The sequence below is a fragment of the Primulina tabacum genome, chromosome 7, assembly GCF_025594145.1.
Source record: "Primulina tabacum isolate GXHZ01 chromosome 7, ASM2559414v2, whole genome shotgun sequence".
NCBI lineage: Eukaryota > Viridiplantae > Streptophyta > Magnoliopsida > Lamiales > Gesneriaceae > Primulina > Primulina tabacum.
In genome coordinates, this window is record NC_134556.1 from 37,335,074 (window position 1) to 37,357,398 (window position 22,325).

The following is a 22,325-nucleotide window of genomic DNA, read 5'->3' on the forward strand; positions in this document are numbered from 1 at the left end:
TCCATTACCTTTTTTCCATCTAATCTTTCCTGAAGCCGTTCATCTGCATTTTATTGAGCCCTAAGTTAAAACCAGTCACCATGGGTTCAAATAGCTGCAGGGAAGAAACTGACTCCTGAACTAGAGTTTGTGCTCGGTCTTTGTAGGAGTTGTATGTAAATGCTGACCTTTTCTTGATAACTCTCACTGTATATTGTAGCGCTTTTACCCGAGCCACTGCTAAACAGACTAATAAAAATGCAACATTAAACTTAATAACAACAATTAAAAAGCGAAAATCAAATAACTTAATCATCTTACAACCCAAATAAAAACAGAACAATAACGACAGTCTTAACATTAATACAATCATATCGAAAACATAATTTTGAACGAGAAAATGATAAACAACATGAAAACTTAATTGGATCAACACCGAAAACCCAACTGCTCTAGCCACTGCCCTGGTCGTCCGAACCGTCCAACCTAAGACATGTCCCTTGGAATGGGGTGTCCAAGATGAAAACAAAGACGTGAGCGAAAAACGTCCAATACAGTTTGTACGAGTATACAAACTGATATGATGCAATGCAAATGCAATATGATCCGATAACAAGGATCAAGTCAAAAATTTCATGCTCAGTCTAGAGGTGCCTGAGTGTGTAGTTTCTGATATGCCATAGGCATGTTTGGTTCCCATACTCATCATCAAGACGTGGACCTACAATGTCCAGGTAATCAGAGCTCGCGGGTCCCGTCGGACAATATAACTCTCGATGCCCCATCATCCGCAATACAGAATATGGCTGGCGGCCCCAACAAATGAGTTATATCTCAAAAGATAGCAGGCTCAAAATGATATGTCATTCATAATATGCCAAAACAGTAAAACATGTATCATACAACAGATAGATATGCAGCATATAAGTGTGTATACTATGCTTGGATATCTCAGTCAGTACATCACGTACCTCATTGAAACAATCTAACAGAAAGCTCTGAACTTAGACAATACCAACAATAATCACTATCAAATCAGATCATGAATTACCAAACATGCTTCAAAGTTCTTCCTAAAGGCTTTAGGATTATACCTGAGTCCGTCGTCAGCCCGCTGATGATGTCTCGATCCCAGTTCACCAACCTCCCCTCGAGTCGACACTAGCTCTGAAACTTCCCGACACCAAAGTGCCCTAGAAACTGGCTAGAAAACCTAAGGTATATGGCTATAACTCTCTCTGAAAGAAGCGGTGTAGGAAACAAAAGAGTTCAGCTTCCATTTATAGCTGCATCCGAACTTTTTCAGAAAAATCCAAATCAATCTTATCTGCCACGTGTCAGAATCTCATTCGTCTAGTTGAACTTCTTGGGATAATGAAATCCGAAGTAGGTTGGGTTGTCCATTTTAAATTCGGTGGAACCCAACAGATTGATCCCGAATTATCAATTCCTTAATAATGTTTAATTAGCAACCTTTTAATCATCTCTTAATTAATACTTCATTGAAAATAAGGATTCCGGTCATTACATATTGTATCTCATTTTACTATCCTTCAGAGCCATCAACATCCGTGGTTCACAGTAGTCGAAACATATATGTGCATGCTTATGATCTGGTCGGAATCGTCTAAGGGGTGAGTTTTCAAGTGCTCGAGTTCCTAAAACTCAACTTGACTCATACTTTCGCCTCACATTCGTCGTGAAAACTTAAGAATCGTAATGGAATTCTTTCATTAATAACCCAAATTTCTACCCTTGGGTCAGATGCTTACCATTAATCGGTTTTGCATATATAGTCCTGTTTTTCACACAATATCCATGACTTGCGCTTGCCCAATAAACTTGTTTTTTGGCGAATGTTTGGTTGTGCCCTTGAGTTTTAGTTTATTTATTGATGTTCTCTGATGGGGGCAGATCAGCTAGTTTTATAGTTCTTGCTCCGAGTTGTAATTTGCGGGAGTCAATTTAAGCCAAAATCCAAATTCCGATTTATAAAGATACCATGGTTTAAATTCATGCAAATTTTATTATTTCGCAAGTTTTATGAACTTCGAATTGAATCTTGTTATATGGGCATATGAGTATATTATATTTAGAGAAAATTACATTTTTGGTTATTCATCTTTGTCATTTTACGATTTTTGTATTCTATGTTATCGAAATATGATATTAGTAATGTATCTTTCAATTTATGAAATTTTAATTTTTTTATCAGGAGTGCTGGTTTGGTATTACACACGCAGTGCCACATCAGCGTTGCAACGGTGACACATCAATGTCAAATCGGAAAAAAAGATTAAATTGCTCAAAAAAATAAAGAGGACATACTAAGGTTGAAATTTTATCAGTATATATAACCAAAATCACAAATAGACAAATATATAGAAAAACAATCTCGTATATTTGTGGCAACGCAGAGTGTACTTACTTGGGTGCTGATGGGTTGGGTTATTATTTCCATGAATCCGGGAAAGTGCGTGTTTATATGCTTATGTCACTTATATAGCTTATAGATCAATCTTACATTTTCCTTACAGTCGATTATGTCCCCAGCAGATACATTATAATCTGTTAAGATCAGAGTCTTTTTTTTACGGCAGACCAAACCAACCAGATCAAGCGGCGCAAAGTCAATATCTTGACGTACGAAAACTTTATAGGAGTTCACTCATCTCATTATTACTCAGACACGCTTAATTCAAAAAATTTTATATAATCATGATCTTGGAGCTTCACATGTTCCCACGTTTAATTACTAATTCGTAATTAATGACACCTAAATTAGTTAATCTTTCACAACTATTTCATTTAAATATAATGTAACATAAAGCTTCCCCTTCAAATTGCCAATTAAATGTGTGATTAATGAAGCCAGTAGTGCACATGCTTTGCTTATTTGTGTGATATATATGTATATATTATAAAATTAAATAGATATATTAGTTACCCTATTAAACAATATAGTAAAAACCAGCATGTGATAAAACTAAAAATAAAAATAAATTTAAAACCAGCTTTTTGATTGGTTGCGGAAAATTGAAAATTAAATGAACTCACCTCTATCATAAGCAAGTATTGAAAAAGGAAAAAAATATGCTATCACGAGGAAAAAAGTTAAAGTCCAATAACTTGAGACCTTAATTGATCATTTATTTTGGGCTTAATTTAATAGACAATACACAATACATAATTATTCATATATAAGCCCATATAAATAAAATTGATTCAACAATTAATACTATCACGAGGAAAAAAGTTAAAATTGCAAAACAAAGAAATTAAATTGCCGAAAAATTTAAAAATTATAAGATTAATAAGACTCGATTTTCACGATATAGATGACCAAACTCACAAATATTAATTGTTATCGTTCATTTTTTTAAGAATTCTTTTTTTTTTAATGCTTAAATTTTATTCATCCGATTAAATTTGAAATGAATCTTCAATTAATTGGGAGTAGTGCATTGCCAACAAATTTATCTAGGATTAATAGATAATGTCTGATATTTTTTAATTGTTTAACTGAATCAATCGATATCTGATCTTGTATTTGGGAAATAATAAACGGTAAATTCCAAAAAAATACATCTGTCAATCTTTCAATTAAGATTCAGTACCTAGTCATAATTTTTTAGAAATCAGTACCTGACAAATCTATGCTTTTAGTTTTAACTCCTCACAAAGCAAAAGTTACATTTTTACCCTTTATTATTTAAATAAATATATTATTTTAGTCACAAAAATTACATTAATCTTCTTCATTTAAAATATAATTTTATAAAAAATTTGTTTCTCAATTATCATGGAATAAAAATAAATATTTATTTTGATATATAAAGTACCTATTATGGGGTTTCAGATACTTGATTTCGCTCTTTGAATACTCCAAATAAATAAGAAAATACTATATTTTCGAGCATTTACCATAAATTCTGTCATTGTTAGTCTTTTCATGAAAAATGCATTAGGATGACTTATTCATGTCATTTTATTTTTTTAGAAAAAACATATGTCATCACTCATCTTGAAATAAAATTAAGTATTTATTTTGACCTACAAAATACCTATTTTGGAGTTTCAAATGCTTGATTTGACTATTTTAATAATCTAAATGTGTAAGAAAATACTGGATCTTCGAGCTATCACAATAAATTCAATAATTGTTGGTCTTTTCATTGAAAATACATTAAGATTAATTATTCATGTCATCTAATTTTTTAAAAAACATAGTTTCTCACTCATTGTTGAATTAGAAAAAGTACTTATTTTGATCGATAAAATACTTATTTTGGGGTTCCAAATATTTGATTTGGCTATTTGAATACTTCAAATGTGCAAGAAAATACTTAAATTTCAAGTAATATTAAGTAACTTTTGATGATGTCATTTGTGAAGTTAAAATGTGATACTTAAATTGAAACAAAGAGTATCTAATTAGAGTCTATAAATACATGATTTTACCCCGTAAATAATCATATACAATAATTTGAGGATGCCAAAATATAATTTGAAGTTAATATTAATTGACACCGATGATGATATTCGTGAAGTAAAAATGTGATACTTAAATTAATACAAATAATACATAATTCGAGTCCACAGATACTTGATTTTACCGTTTAAATAGTCAAATTCGATTGAGTATGTAAAAATATATAGTTTGAAAATAATATTGAATGTTCTTTGATGATAATATTTGTGAATAAAAAACGTGTTACCTAAATTGGTACAAATAGTACCTAATTTGATTTCACATATACTTGATTTTGCCTTTTTAATACTCAAATTTGATTATTTTGGTATATAAAAGAATATAGTTTCAAGTAATATTGAGTGACTTTTGATGTGTCATTTTTGAAATTAAAATGTGATACCTAAATTAGTACAAAAAGTATCTATTCGAGTCTACCAATACGTGAAGTACTTAATTTGGGCAAATACTTAATTTCGTAAATGAGATACTCACAATATGTACTAAAATACTGGATATTCGAATAAACAACGTAGGTTCACCAAGTGTTGGTATTTTTATGGAATATACATTTGGATGACATATTCATCTCATTTAATATTTTTTTTATAAAAAAACAAATTTTCAACTAAGCATGAAAATTTTAAAGTACTTATTTTTACTTAAGAAGTACCTAATTTGAGTTTGCAAATACTTGATTTCGTAAATAAGATACTCACACTATGTATTAAAATACTGAATATTCGAATAGGAAAACGTAAGTTCAACAAGTATTGATATTTCCATATAATAAGTATTTGGATGACATATTCATCTCATTTAAAAAAAATTGTAAAAGAAAAAACAAATTCCCAACTAAGCATGGAAATTCTAAAGTACATATTTTTATTTGAGAAGTGCCTAATTTGAGATTAAAAATATTTGATTTAGTATATGAGATACTCATAATATGTAATAGAATACTGGATATTCGAATATGGAACGTAAGCTCACCAAGTGTTTATCGTTCCTTGGAAGATGTATTTGGATGACATATCCATCTCATTTAATTTTTTTTTTTGTAAAAACAAAAAACAAAAACAAAAACAAATTCTCAACTAAGTATTGAAATTTTAAAATACTTAGTTTTATTTGAGAAGTATCTAATTTGAGTTTGCAAATACTTTATATCTTGAATAAGATACTCACAATATGTATTAAAATACTGGATATTCGAATAGGCAACGCAAGATCACCAAGTGTTGATCTTTCCATGGAAGATGCATTGATACGAAGAGTATCTAAATTGGTGAAGTTAAAATATGGTAGCTAAATTGGTACAAAGAGTATCTAATGCGAGTTCGCAAATACTTGATTTTACTCCCTAAATTCTTATATCCAATTATTTGAGGATGTCAAATTATATAGTTTGAAGTTAATATTGAGTGGTCTTTGATAATGACATTCGTGAAGTAAAAATGTGATACCTAAATTAATACAAATAATATCAAATACGAATCCACAAATACTTGATTTTACTATTTAATACTCAAATTCGATTATTTGATGATGTCAAAATATATAATTTGAAGTCAATATTGAGTGGCCTTTGATGATGAGATCCGTGAAATAAAAATGTGATACCTAAATTGTTACAAGTATTACATAATTAAATTCCACTGATAATTGATTTTACCATTTTAAAACTCAAATTTGATAATAAGTATAATGAAAGAATATTGATACATATAATGAATGATTACCAATAAATATTATGAATGAATACTAATGAAGATGATATACAACGAAGTATTGTCTTGTCATTTAATGAATACCAACATGTATTGTGAATGAATATTAATTTTATTATAAATTAATACTCATAAGTATAAAGAAAAAAATACTAATAAGTATAATGAATAATTACCAATAAGTATTATGTCAAATAAGTATAATTGTCAAATAAGTCATTCAATGAATATCAAAAAGTATTGTAAATTAAAATTGATGAGTATTTTATAAATAATTAATCTTAGAATCAATAGCTATACTTAAAGTACAAACTTCAAGCTCATTTACGAACTATGTTCATAATATATATCTCCCAATTAGTTCATGATGAACAATGAACTATGTTTATTTATTTAAATGACATGAATAAGTATCCTAATGAATTTTTCATGGAAATATTGCATATTTGAATATCCAGTATTTTAATACATATTGTGATTATCTCATTTACAAAATCAAGTATTTGCAAACTCAAATTAGATACTTTTCAAGTAAAACTAAGTACTTTAAAATTTTCATGCTTATTTGAGAATATTTTTTACCAAAAAAATATTAAATAAAATGAATATGTCATCCAAATGCATCTTTCATGGAAAGATCAATACTTGGTGAATTTACGTTGCATATTCGAATATCCAGTAGTCTATTACATATTATGAGTATCTCGTGTACCAAATCAAGTATTTGCAATATGAAATTGGTACTTTTCAAGTAAAATTAAGTATTTTTAAATATTCATACTTATTTGAGAATTTGTTTTTTTTTACAAAAAAATATTAAATGAGATAAATATGTCATCCAAATGCATTTTTTTACATAAATACCAACACTTTGTGAACTTACGTTGCATATTCGAATATCCAATATTCTATTACATATTATGAGTATCTCATGTACTAAATCAAGTATTTGAAATATGAAATTATGTAATTCTCAAGTAAATTAAGTATTTTAAAATTTTCATACTTATTTAAGATTTTTTTTACAGAAAATATATTAAATGAGATAAATATGTCATCCAAACGAATCTTCCATGGAAAGCCAACACTTGGTAAACTTACGTTGCATATTTGAATATCCAATACTCTATTAAATATTATGAGTATCTCTTGTACCAAATCGAGTATTTGCAAACTCAAATTAGGTACTTCTCATCCAAATGCATGCATATTTCATGAAAATATCAACACTTGGAGAACTTACGTTGCTTATTTGAATATCCAATATTTTAATACATATCGTGAGTATCTCATTTATGAAATCAAGTATTTGCGAACTCAAATTAGATATTTCTCAAGTAAAACTAAGTACTTTAAAATTTGCATACTTATTTGAGAATTTGGTTTTTTAACAAAAAATATTAAATGAGATTAATATGTCATCCAAATGCATTTTTCATTGAAATACCAATATTTGATGAATTTACGTTGTCTATTCGAATATCCAGTATTTTAATACATATTGTGAGTATCTCATTTACGAAATCAAGTATTTGCAAACTGAAAATAGGCATTTCTCAAGTAAAACTAAGTATTTTAAAATTTACATGCTCAGTTGGGAATTTGATTTTTTTTTACAAAAAAATATTAAATGAGATGAATATGTCATTCAAATACACATTTCATGAAAAGACAAACAGTAACTGAATTTATGGTGATCGTTCAAGATTCATTATTTTCTTACATATTTAGAGTATTTAAAGAGCCAAATCAAGTATCTGAAACTTAAAAATAGATATTTTTATGTCAAAATAAGTATTTAATCTTATTTTAATGATGATTGATGAACTATATTTTTTTTAAAATAAAATGACATGAATAAGTCATCATAATGTATTTTTAATGAAAAATCAACAACGACTGAATTTATGGTGATTGTTAGAAAATATAGTATTTTTTTACACATTTGAAGTATTCAAATAACAAAATAAAGTATCTGAAACCACAGAATAGGTACTAATATTTTGGTAGATAGAAAACACACAATTAATTTGATGAATAAAATTATATATTTATTTAAATAGTAAAAGGGCAAAAATGTAAAATTATCTTTGTAGGTAGTTAAAACTAAGTTTGTAGTGTTGTCAGGTATTAATTTGTAAAAAAAATCTTCTAGTACTGAATCTTAAATGAAAAATGAGCAGATGTATTTTTTTCAAATTTGCCCAATAATAAATCATATAGTATAATACAGACCCATGATTTCTTCACGCCACCCTATCTATAATATATACGTTATATTATACAAAAATAAAAAATAATTTTTATCATATATATATACATAAAAAATTCTATAGATATTGACAAAAACTTATGTGAGACGGTCTCATAGGTCGTATTTTGTGAGACATATCTCTTATTTGGGTCATCCATGAAAAAATATTATTTTTTATGCTGAAAGTATTACTTTTTATTGTGAATATCGGTAAGGTTGATCCGTTTTACAAATAAAAATTCGTGATACCATCTCACAAGAGACCTATTCATAAATATTTACCTTTACAAGGCACATGTTTAGGAAATTTATTTAAATAGAATTTAAATATTTTTAACATAAAACTAATCTATTTAAATATTTTTAACATAAAATAAATCGCGACTTATGATTGGAGCTAAACAAAACCAAATCGGCATATTTTCGAAATATTATATTAATATTTTAAAAATGTCTCTTAATTCAATTCTTATTATCTTGACGTGTATACATATATTACAACTTGTGCGTATAATAAAGGTATGGTGGTGTCTGAGAGAGAAACCAAAACTTTAAACCAGCGGTAAATACATAGGCAAGTGGGAAGCACCTCTGACCATAAAAAATACTAAAAAAAAAATAATAATAATAGCCCCACATCCTGCAAAGCATATAAAAAATTAAATAACACGTAATTAAAATATGTTTTTTATATATATAAAAAATTGATTAGATCAGCAGCCACGAATAAATCTATATATATACACATCGACACAACTTTCATGTATCGTATTTATTGTAGGGATCCTTTACTATATATGTAGTAGCAACCATTATAAATATTGTAGGTCTCGCTTTATTAAAGTGTGATCAATTTTTTAATCATAAAACAGTCAAAACGTCATATTTTGATTGATTTCTCAATAAATATAATTATTGTTCTCAACAACACTAAGACAATTCATGATAAATGAACACGTGACGTTTATTATGATTCCAAATGTATAATATCAAATACTCGTCGATTTATCAAAAACTATATATGGTAATACATACGTCATATTTCCATTATTCTCTTGACAAATACATTACTAATTAAATCAAGATATGTCCCCTTTTTTGGACGCCTAGTACCACTAGGCCAAGAAGCTCGAGAAAACAAGAGCGGGTGAAGGAGTACTTAGAAATTTGTGCCTAGACCTTGAAGTCATTTTCGGGATTATCTTGCTTTGGGTTGAGAAATGCTTCTATTTTTAGTAAAAGCAAGCTTAAAGTATTGAAAAGACAAGCACCCCAAAAAGTCAAGCTTGAGGCCGAGAAAAGTGAGCTCAAGACCAGGAGCCAAAATAGACCAAATCCACTCTCACATCAAAGCCAACCAATAGCCTGAACGAAACTTTCTTTGAATTTTTACTTTTCACAAATTTTGCAAAGGAAAACTTTTATTCTCATATTTATAATTCTTTATCTTGATTCTGAACCTACTTCTCGGTAGAAATAAATTTCTTGAAATTTTTCGTCTTGAATCTTGTTGAATAAAAACCACCTAATCTTTCGAATCCTTGTTCCGAAGTCGATAAATTATAGTAGAATTTTCGAATTCAATCTTTATATATATAATGATACAAATTATCTTTAATTTATTTTATCTTTATCTTTAATTTATTTTAATGATACAAATTATCTCAATCAATAAAATATCATCGGATCATGTTAGCAAGTAAATTTAGTTGTTAGTCAAGACACAACTTTATTTTTTTATACTCGTGATAGTGCATAGTACACCTACTTGAGTGCTGAAGAGTCTAGCTGTTAGACTCGTGAGTTCGAGGAGTTTTGTGTTTATCTGCCGATGATGTCTTAACCTTATCATTCCTTTAACGTCGATCATATACTCAGTAGAGACAATATTATCCGTTAAGATCCGACGTCACTGTTTTTCGGTCCACTTAACTAACCAGATTAAGCGCCACAATGTCAGCAGCTTGACACACGAAAACTTCTCAAGATATTACCTATCTCGGTATTACTATCATTCATGCAATTTTAACCCAGCATTAGTTACCGTCACAAGAACTAAATTAGCATGAAGCTCCAATTCCATCAGTGTATCGGTCATCATAATTTTTTTTTTGAGAAGGATAATATGATTGATTATTTTGTAATACACCACAAGTGTGAGCTAGCTAGGCTATATGGCCACTGATTCCAATACGCCAAAAAGATCAAGGTGACCCCGCATGGGCCTGCTTTTGACTATTTTTAGCTGTCGAGACAAAAACAATTTTGTAGCATAACATCAATCCACACTAAGCTAATATCGTATAACCAATCCCGCTACATTCATTATATCTATCAAATTTTTTTTATCATTATATATATATGTGTGTGTGTGTGTGTCTATATATTACATAAATATGAAGTGCAGAGGATCAAACTCATAAATTCATAAAATTCATATATTATATTAAAAAATTATGAGAAAACAGTTTTTTTTCATTAAATTTTGCAATTTTAGGTTTTGGTATGTTCAGTTTTCAAAGTTTGATTTTGATAAATTAATTTTTAATTTTAAGCTATGTTGGTCCAATTTCTGACGTGACATTAGAAAATATTTACGTGATATCGAAAAATGTCGACGAGACATTGAAAATGTTGATTTGTCAGTATGTCACATCAACATTTAAATCAAAATAGTCGAAAATTTATAATTAGTGTACCAAAACCAAACTTTAAAAATTAAATAGATAAAACCCAAAATTGCAAAAATTAAAGGATTATAAAGATCATTTTCTCAAAAATTATAACAAGAGTTATGTTATTTACATACCGATATTTTTAATCACATTCCAATGTATGTATAAAATTTATTTATACAATGAAATGTTATTAATATTCCAGTGTACATACCGGATGAGTCTGCATGGGGACATCGTTGCCAAGGGCAACTTGCGGAGTCGCTCTCTGTCTAGGTTTCATCATCTCTCTGTAGAAATAACTTTTTACACTAGAGAAGATCAGATTGCAAGAAAAAGAAATGCTGACTCCATAATTTCAAAAAAAATATATTTTTTTTATTGACGGGCAGCTGATCCAACCGAAATAAATTAATAAATTCACCGCATCGATCTCATTTTCATAAAACGCACAGAGTTCAGCCACTTTTTGTGCTTTATTTTATTATTTTTGTCAGCTGGTAATCACCAGAGGGGCTGCCTGGCTAGCTGGAAAAAAGGCTCCTCCGCACAATGCTTAATACTGTTTCTGGGCTCATGACGAGTAGCTCAGGAGACGGCGTTGCCCACGAAAGTGGCGGAGCTAACGGTGGCAGCAGTGAGGTTGGCGCATCAAGCGCTGTTCGCGGCGGAGGTGTGGAAGAAAGCGAGAGAATTGGCGGCGGTGGAAACCGGTGGCCGAAGCATGAGACTTTGGCTTTGCTCAAAATTCGATTTGATATGGATGTTGCTTTTAGGGACTCGAATTTCAAAGGTCCGTTGTGGGAAGAAGTTTCCAGGTAAATTAATCGAAAAGTTTTCGTTTAATGCCATCTGATACTCGCTTACAATGAATTGAATCAGTAATTTTTCTTGATTTTTTGGTGAAAGGTTATGTGAACACTTGATCGTCAGTCGTTTCATTGAATTATCGCTTTTTGATGAAAGGGTCCGGTCTTTTGTTTTCACACGAATTCAGCAGCTTTCATGCATATATTCCGGTTTGTTTTTTGCAGTTTTGTTGATTATATATTCACTTGCATTTGACTACAAAAATTTAGAATGAAAGATGAAATGTAACTCCAAGAATTGGAATTTCTTAGGAATTAAAATTGCTTGAGAAATATATAATCCAGTTGGTCATATGTTTTTGAATTGGATCCGCGGAGCGTTGTGGCTTAGTTATTGTTGTATTGAATCGGTGCAGCTAATTCTCTCATCCTTATATTGTATATTGAATTAATTTGTTTCTATTAAAAACTTTGGTTTTACTTAATACAATTCAAGATTGGATAGTAATAATTATAAGAGAGAACTAACGGAAGATTCACAAACTTCTTTTTTTTTTTCCAGGAAAATGACGGAGCTTGGTTTTCAACGAAGTGGCAAGAAATGCAGAGAGAAATTCGAAAACGTAAACAAGTACCACAAGAGAACAAAAGATGGCCGCGAATCAAACACCATCGGCAAGACTTATCGATTTTTCGATCAATTACAGGCGTGGGAAAGCACTCGGCTGCCAGTGCTTTCCTTCAGCTGTACTCAGCCACGGCCTCCACCAGCCGTCACGACGATGCCGGAGGCGCCAATGCAGACTAATGCGGTTACTTTCCCAATTCAATCACATGTTGGGACTGTTTCATCAATTAGCCCAGATCCTTTGAATATAGTACACCCAAACAATTCGATGAATGCTATAATATTACCTCCTCCCTTACATGCAATGAATACCTCAAATCATCCTCAGATTCAACTTTTTAAAACCTTGAATTGTCTTGGCAATTCCGCGAGTTTGTTAACAAATCCAACATCTTCATCCACCTCTTCTGATGAGGGCATAAAAAGGCAACGGGGGAAGAAGAGAAAATGGAAGGATTTTTTCGAAAGTTTGATAAAAAACGTGTTCGAGAAGCAGGAGGAATTGCATAAAAAGTTTTTGGATTCGCTGGATAAACGGGAGCGGGATCAAATGGCGAGAGAGGAAGAGTGGAGGAATCAAGAAATGGAGAGAACGAATCGAGAACATGAACTCTTGGTACAGGAGAGATCGATCTCGGCAGCCAAAGACACTGCGGTGGTAGCATTTTTGCAGAAGCTAACAGAGCAATTAAACTTGGGAATCACAAAGAGCAGTAAAGCACCACCGCTCCAAGAGAAGGTACCAGCACCGGAAATTACACAGCCGCCGCAGCAAACTCCAGCATCTCCGCCTCAACGATCCACTCTCCAACCACCAACAGTAGTGACCGCGACACCTGAAAAATTCTTGAATACTCGAAAAACAGACGTCTTCGGTGATTGCATAAACCTCACAAGCTCCTTACGATGGCCAAAAGCAGAAGTCGAAGCCCTGATCAATCTGCGAACCAGTCTTGATCTCAAGTACCAAGAAAACGTGCCAAAGGGATCCCTTTGGGAGGATATCTCCGCCGCCATGGGCAAGCTAGGATACAACCGAAGCTCTAAACGATGCAAAGAGAAATGGGAGAACATCAACAAGTACTTTAAGAAAGCGAAGGAAAGCAACAAGAAGAGAACCGAAGACTCGAAGACGTGTCCATATTTTCACCGGCTCGACAACTTACACAAAAAGAGAGCGAAGAGAACAGATATTCCCCCATCCAATAACGAGCACTTAGTGAAAAGCAATAACCCAATAGTGCCGATAGTGGCTCGACCTGAGCAGCCATGGTCGGTACTTGAGCAACAGCAGCAGGACTCCACGTTGCATGACAGAGATCAAGATGAGGAAATTGAGAACATGGATCATGAAGAGGAAGAAGACGGAGGAGGCGATGAAATAGTCGCAAACAAGCAGCAATCTTCAATGGGATGAAGAGAAAAGGAGATCTAAATGAAGGCTAGTTGTCTGAGGAAAACGGAGGTGGCGGCGAACGACTGTGACATTTCAGATACAACATATGGGATGATTCATGGTTGGTTTATTTGAAGGGTTATAGTCACATGAGTTGATTTTAATATATATATTAGTATGTTTATAATTTTTTTTTTATTATTTTGAAAATAAATAAATTAAAACTGATAATGGGCGAAAAAATTGATTTGTTCAATACGAAAAAAAAAAATCGAGGGGACAGTTGTAGAATATTGTATTTTCTTTTATTTATTTTTTACATTTTTTGGTTCATGGAATGTATATGATGACTGATGTGGCTATTTTGAATATTTTATCTACTCAATCAGTAAAAGTGTATTCGAGGAGATGAATTTGAAATGTACACTTTTAGATTATTTTTATTGTTTACAATAAAATTAAGAATAAATCAGATCGTAAATCGATATCTTATTATTTATACATTAATACTATAAAGTAAAATGAATTTCAAATGACATTATTATTGAGTGAATTTAAAATTCATCATTATTAACATGAAATCCTATTTAAACAAGTATAAGGTGAATTTTTAAAGTTTATAATCTTACTTTTCTAAACAACAAAAATATATTTGAAATTCATCAATTCAAGTGCAATCTAAGAGTTTGCATATTATTCGTCCGAAAATTCTATCGGCTTGTGCATGAATAAATGATGAATTGATTTGAATTGAAAGTTTTGATTTGAAAAATAATTTAAAAGTACATGAATTTCTAGTAACACGTTATTTCGATGTAATTGAAATTTATCATAATTATTGTTAAAAAATGTTCAAGCTGATATTGATTGAATGAAATTCATTTGAATGTAATTAATCAAAACAAGTTAAGAAATTTTGAAATTACAGTTAGGAAATATTTCCATCGATCCAAATACACATTCATTGGATCATATTTTAGAACATGATTTGATAGTGGAGATTGTCGAATAATGAAAAGAAAACCATATATCTAACATAATGAGAATGATATTTACACTTCATTGTTTTATAAATACACTATATTTTACTTTTTGTTGCATAAATTGACAATGTTAACTTCTATTGTTTCTGCTCAGGAACAGTTCCGGACAGAACATGCGTACGGGCGAACGAGTAGCTGCTCCAAATCTGAACAGCGGCGATTGCCCAGATGCATTTTTATAAATAAAAAAATTTTGGGGGCTGCTTCCGCAGGGCAAAGCACTATCCCTGCGTGAAACGGTGCTGCCCGTCAGTAGATACCTGAAAATTTTGGGCAATAGGCGTACAACGGCATGGGCAAAAACGAGGATGCCGGAGATGGTCTCAGGTAATCTTGGTTCTTGGGCTCGATAAGTTTGAACTCGGGCGTGATTTTTTGATTTTTAAAATTATGGGTCAAAGTTGATATTTCATGAAAATTGAATAATTTTGTCATTGAAATAATTTTAATAAAATCATGATATTTTTTTATAAAATAAATAAATTAAAAACATGATTTTTTATTATTTATAATAAAAATATTTACAATAAATTTAATTATCAATAAATAGGATAATTAAATAAATATGTTTATTTAATTTTAGTTATTGTGGTTAGTGGCATATTTGTAAGATTTTCATGTTTAATAATATTTGATATTATGGTTTTAATATAATATATGATATTTTATGGTAAAATGATGATCGAAAGCCATGAATAATTTGCTATGTGAATGTTAAGTTATTTTACATTGCGGTGATTTAACTATTCAATAATTATTTTAATGTGACATTAAATTTAATGTAAAGAGAGCGTTACAAACAATTTGCTAGGTGCACAAACATGTCCATTAAAGCATGTTAATGTCAAGGAGATCACGACATCATGCCTGCGAGAAGGGGTTCGGTCCATGAGTATGGTGTAAGGATCATTGGGCTCACTGAAAGCTATTGAGTCTGGACCTTGTCATTCAACTCTACTCATTGAGGTAACATAAGTATTTGATTATGTATTACTGTTGAGATAGTTATGAGTTGAATTTGACAACTGTAGTTTGATGGAGATAAAAAAAGATTGCTTATAAATAAGTTTATAAGTTGATTCAATGTAATAAGTTGTGGAAATTAACTTAAGTACTAATTAAGTGAAGAGAGTAAAACTGTCTGTTTTAGTGAAAAAATTCACAAAACTAGTAGCGGTAAAAAATGAATCAATGAAAAATTTTGTCTTTCAAAATTTTTACTTTTCATTATATGAGCGAAATTTGTACTCTTGATACACAACGCTATCTGATTATTGATCGATGCTATAATGAGTTCACAATTATTTATTTAGTAAATTTAAAATATATTAATTAAATAGTAAATTAGTAGTGACTACTGAGTGAAAAATTCTCACGAAGCATTTTAGAAAAATATATAATAGATTAATTAATTGAGTAACTAAATAAAAGTTATTTAATTTAAAACATATATAAAAATATATGTATATATATTTGTGTCTATATATATATTTTATTATTAAAAGTTGACAATAATTTAATTATGCATGGTATTTTCAAGAGTGAGAAATACACACACAAGAGTTTTTAAATAATGGAAAAAAAAATTGATTCAAGAAGAGTTTTGATTGATTAAAAATTAAAATTTATAAATATTTCATTAAAAATATATGAAATAATATAATTTTTACACGCTAGTTTTTTTCTCTCTTTTCCTCACACAAAAATCACCCACCTCTTTCTAGGGACTCGGCCGACCACCTTCCACCGCATCATTGCCGTCATCCTGTCGGATTTCTAAAATTTCGGCGATCAACTCTCAACGCAAATTTCGTGTAGATCTCTAGTACGATCTGTGCAAGAGACACTGTTTCTGATCGTTGAACTGATTAGACGGAGGAAATCCAGTAGATCAGTTCGTAGAAAATTATAAAAAAGGCCATTATGGCTTAAAATTTGGAATAATTGGAGCCGACGTTAAATATGTAAAAATAAATTATTCTACACATCATATTGATGATTTAAATCATACAATACCCAAGGAAGTTGCGAAATTTTTTTAAGTTCAGCTACTTATTAAGTGCAAGAAAACGGTGAACGAACGAGATATTCAAAATGCACACCTCCTCATGAAGATATGGAGGAGGATAGTTAAATACTTCTGCATCTTCGGCCATGTAATCAGGTCCATCGTGTGAGGAATAAGGTAATCTTGGATGGATAATTCAATGGCTTCAAGAAAGGTCAAGTTCTAAGATTTACGGCGATCTGAACCTGCGGATGAGTGGTCACGGAGTTTGAAGAAATTGCAATTACTGAAGAGAAGATGAAAGAGAAGAGTCGAAAACTCTGTTCGCGGCGGACGTACGCGGGAGCGTGAGCAGTGACATGGTGACAGTTAAGGCACCCGCCTTGGCTATGGGGAGAGTGTGATGAGTCGCTGCAGAAGTCGGTGCTTGTTGGAAACTAATATTGGGCCATTATCATCAAGTTGTCCGGCCCATATAACTTAACATCTGAATTTGGGCCAGAACCAATATTCAAAGACAACGATACGGGTCTATGCTGAGCTTCGAAAAACAAGGACCCGTCCGGACACCCGACATGTCCTATTTGATTCGACCCACTAAATATTATATAATTTTCTCATTTTAGTTACTATACAATAAAAAAATTAAAAGATCATCATAGTTTTTTTTTTTTTTTTTTTTCAGTTTTAGCTTAATAACATTCGAGTAAAAATTATTTTGTAGACAAAATATCGATATATTAAAAAATTGGTCCATGAACTATTGTAAACGACTGAATTATTACATAATCCAACAAAAAATTAAATTTTACCATAATCTATTTTGTTTTTAAGTTATATTATTATTGTTACCATCATTACCTTTAAATTCAATTATATACACATTTTTACTGATTAAGCTATTTACAATAATACTAAACCCACCCAGATCCATATAACCAGGTCTAACTCAGGCTAAGTTTGATAAGGAACTTGGTTTAAACCCGGCCTGTTACCACCCTGACTCAAGCATTATTTTTTTACTCATATGTGTGGTTAACTCCCCCAATTAAACCTTTTTTTGGTTAGACAGATAATTAGGGTTGTCAAAATCATACACAACCCATCAACCTGACACAGTTCAACCAAAAAAAAAAATCAAGTTTGGGTTTGAGATTTTCGGGTTTGGGTCAGATTGGGTTGGGACCCGATAGCTGACCCGAAAAAAATAATCGGGTAGGGTTGGCTTCGGTTGACCGAAAAATTTTAATTTTTTTAAAAATATAATTAATAAATATTGCCTATTTTTTTATATTGTATGTCTAAAAAATATTTATTGTTTATTTATATCATAAATTTTCATAATTTATTATTTATTTTGAACATTTTTATTTTTTAAATAATTATTTATTTGATTTAGTAAATATATTTTATTTTTCTATAATTAGATTTTAAAATTTAAATCATATATATGATATAGATTTTATTATTATGTGTTTAAATTAAAATATTAGTATTATAATTTTTGAATATTATTTAATTTTCTTTAAAAAAAAATTCAAAAAAATCAGGTTATACGGGTTGATCGTGTTGATTCATTTAACATAGTAGAGGTGTAAATTCACTTTTTTCCTTGCAAAATCGTTACCACGGTTATTGGAACCATAAAATTCCATAAAATCTCTTTAATTTGGCAAAGATTTCATTTAGTTAAACCACATCTCTCATCGAATTCCATCAAATATCAATCATGTCTTGCAATCCAATATTTTTTGTTACACCCCAAAATAGAGACGTGTTATCGGCGTTGTTCAATAATTTAAAATCGTATAACAACAAGCCACATAGTTAATGAAATAGCCAAAAGCCAGTCTTTTACATAATTTTTACAATGCATAACACACTTGCCGAAGCCACAACATAAATAAATAAAACTAAAACCGATGCTTGAAACTTCATGTCTCGAACTTGATCACCAACCCAAAACATGTGTTGTTCATCTTCTTCCAATTGATTTTCGCCTCTATCTGGGCAGTGAAGTAAGGGAATGAGTGTTTGGGGGAAATACTTAGCATGTGAGAGCCAATGACACACAAGAATATCGAAATATACATATAATATGAGTTCAAATGTGAAATATCACAAAAAATATCGCAACATGAATCAAAACACAAGACACATAATTCGAAACAAGGTATCAAAACATATCAAAACAAAATACCATTATTCATATCTTTATCCATGGTATACTGACAAGTCCCTAATTGTTACGAGCTCTTTTAAGGGGACGATGTATATATCGGTTATTATAACTCACCGCATCATAGGTTTTTCTTATCTTATCATATTTCGAAAATTTCCTTGCCACTTTTAATTAGAATCATAACAATGCATTTTCAAGATTTCATGGAATAACAGAGGAAATCATGTGGAACGAACATATATGGAATCAAAAGACATGAAATGAGTAGTGTACGATCGAGTTTTCAAAAACACAAACATCATTATTTTAAAACACATATATAACCCCACTTACCTGATTATTATCTTCAAAAAAAAATGAGACAAGAACAACTAAAAAGTCGAATACGAAAGCTGCTGGATTGCCTCGAACTTGGTTGTTTGCAAAGTTTCGAGATGGCTGAAACTTGGCTTCAAGATGCCACTGAAATACCATAATTCCCATAAAATTTTTCGTTTGAAATATAACACACTTTGATGCTCGGAAATTGCAGGGATTTGGTGTTGCTTTGGTTTTGTTTCCCTTCAACCTTTGACCACTTTTTACAGGTGAAAATGATCAGCTTTATAGGCAGCTGTTACCACTCAATAATGGCTGTTAATAGACCTTAAATCAGCTGTTACAACTCCAAACCAAGTTGCTTGTGTCCCATTTAAATTTTCGAATTTGAAGACTGCATGCTTATATTTTTTAATGTTTAAGGCTGCTGAACAATGGGGCAAATGATCTTTAAATATTTTTATTGTACTTTTATAATTTGACAAATTCAATTTAGAATAATGATGATTAATTGGAGAGAGCACATTCTGCATGGAATATTGAAAGTTTGAATTGATTTGAGTTTTCACATTTCCAAACGATTCAAATGAAATTTCTAATTCCAAATCCTTTCAAAACACTCTCCTTTAATTAACATTCTCTCCTTTAATTAACATGAATAGATTATTCATATAATTTTTCTCCTAACAAAACAGATTAGAATATTCGATAATGTTAAAAAAATAAAAAACTAAGAGCTTTGATTTTATATTTAAAATATCCATCAATTTCTTTTTAAAGGGAATATAATATCCATTCACTTAGATAAAACCTTAACATAAAGTTGGCACTTTTTCCTTTTTTGGAAAAAAAAATATCTATCATTGATCTCAACTACCCATTGCTGGGAATTTCCCGTTTTTAATGCAACGTACGACCAATATTTGAATTAAGTTGGAAGAACAAGACGATACGAATCTCCCGAATTCACACAGTTAAAAGTTACGTCATACAATTTTAATTTCTTAACCGGCTCTTACCATGCATGCGATATACAAGAGATTAATTTGATACATATTTGCTGATAATTACAATACTTAAGGTTAGAAATTTCTGTTGGAAAAAACTCATAAAACGCAGAATTCATCATGCTAAATCATTAATATTTTTACTAGAAAACTTAAGCAGAATCGTACCTGAAGTCATATTTCTGAATTCTTTAGAACATGATTCGATCTTCCAGATCTACCGCGCTCTTTCCTTGAGAGAAACTTTTAATTTTCTCTTCTAAACTGTTTTCTTAATGGAGAACAGAATAGAGAACGTGATAACCGAGATCTGGGGACTATGACCCATATATATAGATAATGTTTATCATTATCTTCTGAATTTTTGTTTTAACCCATCATAAAAACAGAAATCACACTTATGTCTCTACACATTAAAGTCCAATAACCCGAAACCTTAGTTGATCACTTTATTTTGGACTTAACTTAATAAATAACCCACAACATATAATTATTCATATATAAACACATATAAATAAAATTAATCCAACCATTTGAACATTAGGAAACGGTGTGCGAGAATTTAGGTGGCAAGATTAAATATTACGGTTAAAGATTATAAGCTGTCGGCATGAGTTATGACATTACGGTAATCATCTCCAACGGTGTGGCATATTATGATTATTAATATTATATTATATAAATAAATTATCGACGAAGTATGTCGAATCTGATTAAAAAAGTACGAAAAATTTGTCATACATCCGAGTTGACGGAGTATATAAGTGCTTTAATCATCAGGAGTTTGATTTTTTTTTATCAATATTCTTTCGGATGAGTCCGCCGCACACGTTTTATCCGATACATTTTACCTAACTAATGTGGTTTGCAGTTTAATGTATTAGTCACTGAGTTTACTCAGTGTGAAATATGACAACCGTAGATTCCATCGTCATAGAAAGCAAAATACGACAAAATGCTATCATCGTCCAACACAATTGAATACATACCACAAGTAGTATTTTCCAAAATTTTAGAGAAATATGAAATTGAGCATGTTGTCCATTTTGAACGAGGATGTTAAAATTTTCGGACACGTTTTAGGTATGGTGAGATTTTCGTTTGTTTGTTTGTTTTAATATTTTTCAAAATTTTTGGGTTAAAAGTTTAAGAAATAGTTATTTTTAACTAAACCCCATAGATTTATTGTATAAGATAAGTTTAATTAAAAACCAAATTTTTGTATAATTTCTAATTCATTGTATGTTTCATCTACGATATTAAAAAAGATAAATTATTAATATATACTATTTTAACCACAAAAGTACTTGAGACTATACCAGCTAATTTGTTTCTAATATCATATAAAATTTTCTTCCACAAAACTTCACTTTCCTATTATATATACCATTGTTTTTTAAACAAATTAAACATTATAACATGACAAAATAGAAACTCATATATCAAATTTGAATAAAAGATTACTCTAAAATCCTTACATTTCACAATAAAATTTACTACAGATAAATTTATATTTTATATTTAAGTTTAATCTAGGTGTCAAATTTTACTAATTATTAACCGTGATTCATCAAATTTTTTATGATTTGAACAAATAATTAAAATAAAATAAGTGTTTGGAGATAGTTCATAATTATTTAGCCAATAAAGATTTTCTTCTTTTTTTTTTAAAAAAAAGGTCGCATAATCTTAAGGTCAGATTTAAGTGTCGCAATCTAAATAATGTCTTCTAATTTCTTCAAATAATACTGTTAAACAAAGCTAAATCCGTAAACAAATATTTTATGGTGAAGCATCTTGAGAATTCAGACAAGAGATGTAAAAT

General features: G+C 30.3%; 1 protein-coding gene across 1 annotated transcript; it reads left to right on the top strand.

Moving 5' to 3' along the window:
- The first annotated feature begins 11,360 nt into the window (after positions 1-11,360).
- On the top strand, positions 11,361-14,211 carry LOC142551669 (trihelix transcription factor DF1-like). The gene is made up of 2 exons (XM_075661029.1): positions 11,361-11,927; positions 12,481-14,211. The coding sequence occupies exons 1-2, from the start codon at positions 11,662-11,664 to the stop codon at positions 13,961-13,963; spliced, it is 1,749 nt and encodes a 582-aa protein (XP_075517144.1). The 5' UTR covers positions 11,361-11,661; the 3' UTR covers positions 13,964-14,211.
- Positions 14,212-22,325: the final 8,114 nt, after the last annotated feature.